Below are 3620 nucleotides of genomic sequence, written 5' to 3' on the forward strand. Positions count from 1 at the left end.
ATATGACTTAAGCATGTATTTATAAAAAGGAGCAATCTTCACCATACAAATTAGTTTTGTAGAATTGAGTTAGACATAATCACATTTCTTAAAATAATATCAGAGTCTCATTTAAGATTTGGCGGGTCACTCGCTATTAGACTTTTGATATCGGGTCTTCTACCATTTATCTTCACGTTCCAGATGATCAATCTTCAGACAATTTATAGCCTGAACATATGTTTATAAGCGAAAACAATTTTTTATATAATTGAATTAGACCCTTACTCTGATTTTAAATAAACTTTGCAAGTAGACATTGTAATTATCCACTTAGATTAATCAATGATAAATTCCAAATTTTAGAAATAAAACACATTAAAAAGACTATACTTTCTTGAACATAGTTAGATTTTCAAGAACCATTTTTTAATCTATTTATTATTAAATAGAATTATTACATAGAAACAAACAAAAGAACAGAAAAGAAAAAAATATATATTTATTTGCTAAATTTCTCTCTATCAGAGATTCACTGCATAATTCATAATGCTGTTTCTTACTTTTCTTAATAATAACAACAGCTTTTGTTGTTGGTGTTGCATCTTTCTCTCTCTATAGGAATTCAGAAGAGAGAGAGAGAGAGAGAGAGAGAGAGAGAGAGAGAGATTAGTTACCTAGCAAAGTAGAGTAACACTTATTTTTCACACACCCTTTGGTTCATAAAAACTTGGTGGGTGGTTATTAATGATCTTTGCACCACTTGTTCATTACATGAAGATTCTCAACTTGGTTGTTAAAAAATGTTGGTGAATGAGGAGGAAAACTTTCATGTTGTGGACATAGAGAACAATGGTTGTCACCGGAGTCACGAGGAGGGTGACTCCGGTGATAGGTCAGAGATTGTGGGAGTGGATGAAAAACAAAGAGGTTCTGATGATTCATCTGAATCTGTTGAGTCAGGTGAATCTGTGGTGTTGGATCTGGATGGTGTAGTTGGTTGTGATGTTGATGTTAAGGTGCATTTGGATAAGGTGGAGAGAGATTGTAGGATTTGTCATCTTAGTATGGATATGACAAATCATGAATCTGGGATTCCTATTGAGCTTGGATGTTCTTGTAAAGAGGATTTGGCTGCTGCTCATACACATTGTGCTGAGGCTTGGTTCAAGATTAAGGGAAACAAGTAAGTACTACTAGTACCCTTTGGGATTAAAGTTTGATTTTTTAGTGTTTTTTTGAGATTCATTCTCTTGTGGGTGGTGAATTTGTGAGATTGATTGATGAATGCTAGTGTTATCCATTGTATTTAAGTTGATACTTGTTGGAGTGTTGAGTGTGAGTGAGAAGTCACATTGGATGGAAATGTCAAAGTTGTGTTATATATAAGAGTTTGATTTTGTGGTGATAAAAATTGATTTTGATTGAATTGATTTAGTGTATTCAATTGAAATTGATTCCGTGTATGATTGGATTGGTTTCACGTTTGGAGCACTCAGAATTGATTCTGAATGTGTAGAATTGATTTTAACATGTTGGATTGTTCGAGTAGAATTGATTATGTTTTTCAGATTCTATTTGAAGACAAGATTTATAAGTTTCGAGTCTAAGCGTGATTTTTACACTGAAATTTACTCTTGATTTGATTATTGTCTTTATAGCATATTCTTTAGATGCCAAAGATTTTGGATAATGGGTTTTGAAGATAGTGCTTATATCTTGATAGTGGAGTGTGAATCTTATTATTGTTTTGTAAACTTAGTGTGAACTAAGTTACACTACATTGTTACAAAAAAGGGTTTATCATGTTATAATGCTTAAAGAAAAATGTTGGAATATAGTGGAAATTGAAAAATCCCATTTGCATTACAGCTAGTGTTCTAGCATAATTATCAGTTTTTGTGATACCTGCATTTCATGTAGTAGTTTTATCTGTTTTTATCTTCAATTATAGGAAGGTTCTAAGATAAAAGATATTATCTATGAGTATTCTAACTATTGGACTTCTTTGAACAGAACTTGTGAAATCTGTGGCTCAATAGCACACAATGTAGCTGGTGCTTTTGAAGTTCAAACGACAGACCAATTGAATGAAGCAAGTGATCCCTCTATTGGACCACCATCCGGACCTTCACCGCCGATTGAAACTCGAAATTTTTGGCAGGGACACCGGTTTTTGAATTTCCTGCTAGCATGTATGGTTTTTGCATTTGTCATATCATGGCTTTTTCACTTTAATGTCCCCTCTTGAATTCCTAAGTTGAAGCCAAGGTAACATGATAGAGGGTTATTAACTAAGGAACCAAACTCAATACCTTGTGTCTCTCCATAGTTTGATTTGGAGGCTTTTTTTTTTACTTATATGTTGTTCATATGTGTATTTTTGATGTATTATTTATCTTATTTTGTTCGAGTTATATTATCTTCTATGTAACACTGATGCTTCAAATCAAAGTCATGTATGGTGTCTGACACGTGTCAGTTTCCGACACTAACCTATATAACAGAGAGGGTTACATATATTATTCTATGTTCTCAAATTACTTCTGATGTCAAAATGTTATCTAGTGTTTTGTCTTTTCTCTCTATCATGTGGAAATTGTATTACAGAGATAGTGAAATTGTCTAAGTTTTAGTCTCAAAATGTTCACAACCTGATTCATAGTGAACAAACATATAGTTGATAATTAATAAATTATAATCTAGCATAGCTTATAAGTTATCACATTGAATTTGTAATTTAAGGTAAGTTTGAAATGTCATGAAAAATGTATCTTCCATTAATATTTAAGTTTTAATTAAGATTCAAAGGGAAAATTAAGAAGAAGAAAAGAAGGAAATGAAACGCTAAAAATTTGTTAGTAAATACATCTATTTTGATCATAAAAGTTTATAACTTATAATCTGAAAAAATTGTCTTGCCAAAGATAATTAATGTGATTTGATTTAATACTTGATGTCAACTAAATTTTAAGTTGTATTGCATTGAGCAAAAAGGAGTGTTTTGGGCTGCTTAATTTAGTCGCTAGTCCAATCCGTATAGACTGCAGGCCAAATGTTAGTACACTGACTCATATTGTAAAGCATTTGGGTCTATATAAGGCCAACCTCATGAGAAAGTGACTTCATCATTTTAAGAGAATTTCTTTGTATATCTATATAGGGTGGAAAACACCTCTAAAAACTTCAAAATATCATTCGGATATGCATATTCAAAGGTACTCTTATCTCATTTTCAATTACTTCGGATATACATATCCGAAATCACCATTGTTTGAAACTTTTTTTTTTTTAATATTTCGGATATGTATATATGAAAATACCATAAACTAGTTTCGGATATGCATATCCAAAATATGCTTGAAGTCCTTCGTGTTTTTTAAAAACAACATTACATTGTTACAATTGGAGTATCGTAGCAACTAAAATTAATACCTCCTATTATCCGACAAAATGTAATGGAAATAAAATAGAAGTAGACTAGAATAAAATATCAATATCATAATATAGAAATAGTTGTTCGGATAAGTGCAAAATGTCAAAATATTACAACACCGAAAAAAACCATAAATAAAACATAAATTGGCAACTACTATTGAGTATGCCTAATGCGAACTCCCTGCGACCTCCTCTGCCTCCTA

General features: G+C 31.6%; 1 protein-coding gene across 1 annotated transcript; it reads left to right on the forward strand.

Moving 5' to 3' along the window:
- The first annotated feature begins 553 nt into the window (after positions 1 to 553).
- LOC131633272 (uncharacterized) lies at positions 554 to 2413 on the forward strand. The gene is made up of 2 exons (XM_058903983.1): positions 554 to 1165; positions 1996 to 2413. The coding sequence occupies exons 1-2, from the start codon at positions 783 to 785 to the stop codon at positions 2228 to 2230; spliced, it is 618 nt and encodes a 205-aa protein (XP_058759966.1). The 5' UTR covers positions 554 to 782; the 3' UTR covers positions 2231 to 2413.
- Positions 2414 to 3620: the final 1207 nt, after the last annotated feature.

Source organism: Vicia villosa, unplaced genomic scaffold (genome assembly GCF_029867415.1).
Source record: "Vicia villosa cultivar HV-30 ecotype Madison, WI unplaced genomic scaffold, Vvil1.0 ctg.001104F_1_1, whole genome shotgun sequence".
Taxonomy (NCBI): domain Eukaryota; kingdom Viridiplantae; phylum Streptophyta; class Magnoliopsida; order Fabales; family Fabaceae; genus Vicia; species Vicia villosa.

Coding starts and splice junctions, on each gene's coding strand:
- LOC131633272 (XM_058903983.1), top strand. CDS start 783: ATGTTGGTGAATGAGGAGGAAAACTTTCATGTTGTGGACATAGAGAAC. Junction 1,166..1,995: donor TTCAAGATTAAGGGAAACAA/GTAAGTACTACT, acceptor TTCTTTGAACAG/AACTTGTGAAATCTGTGGCT.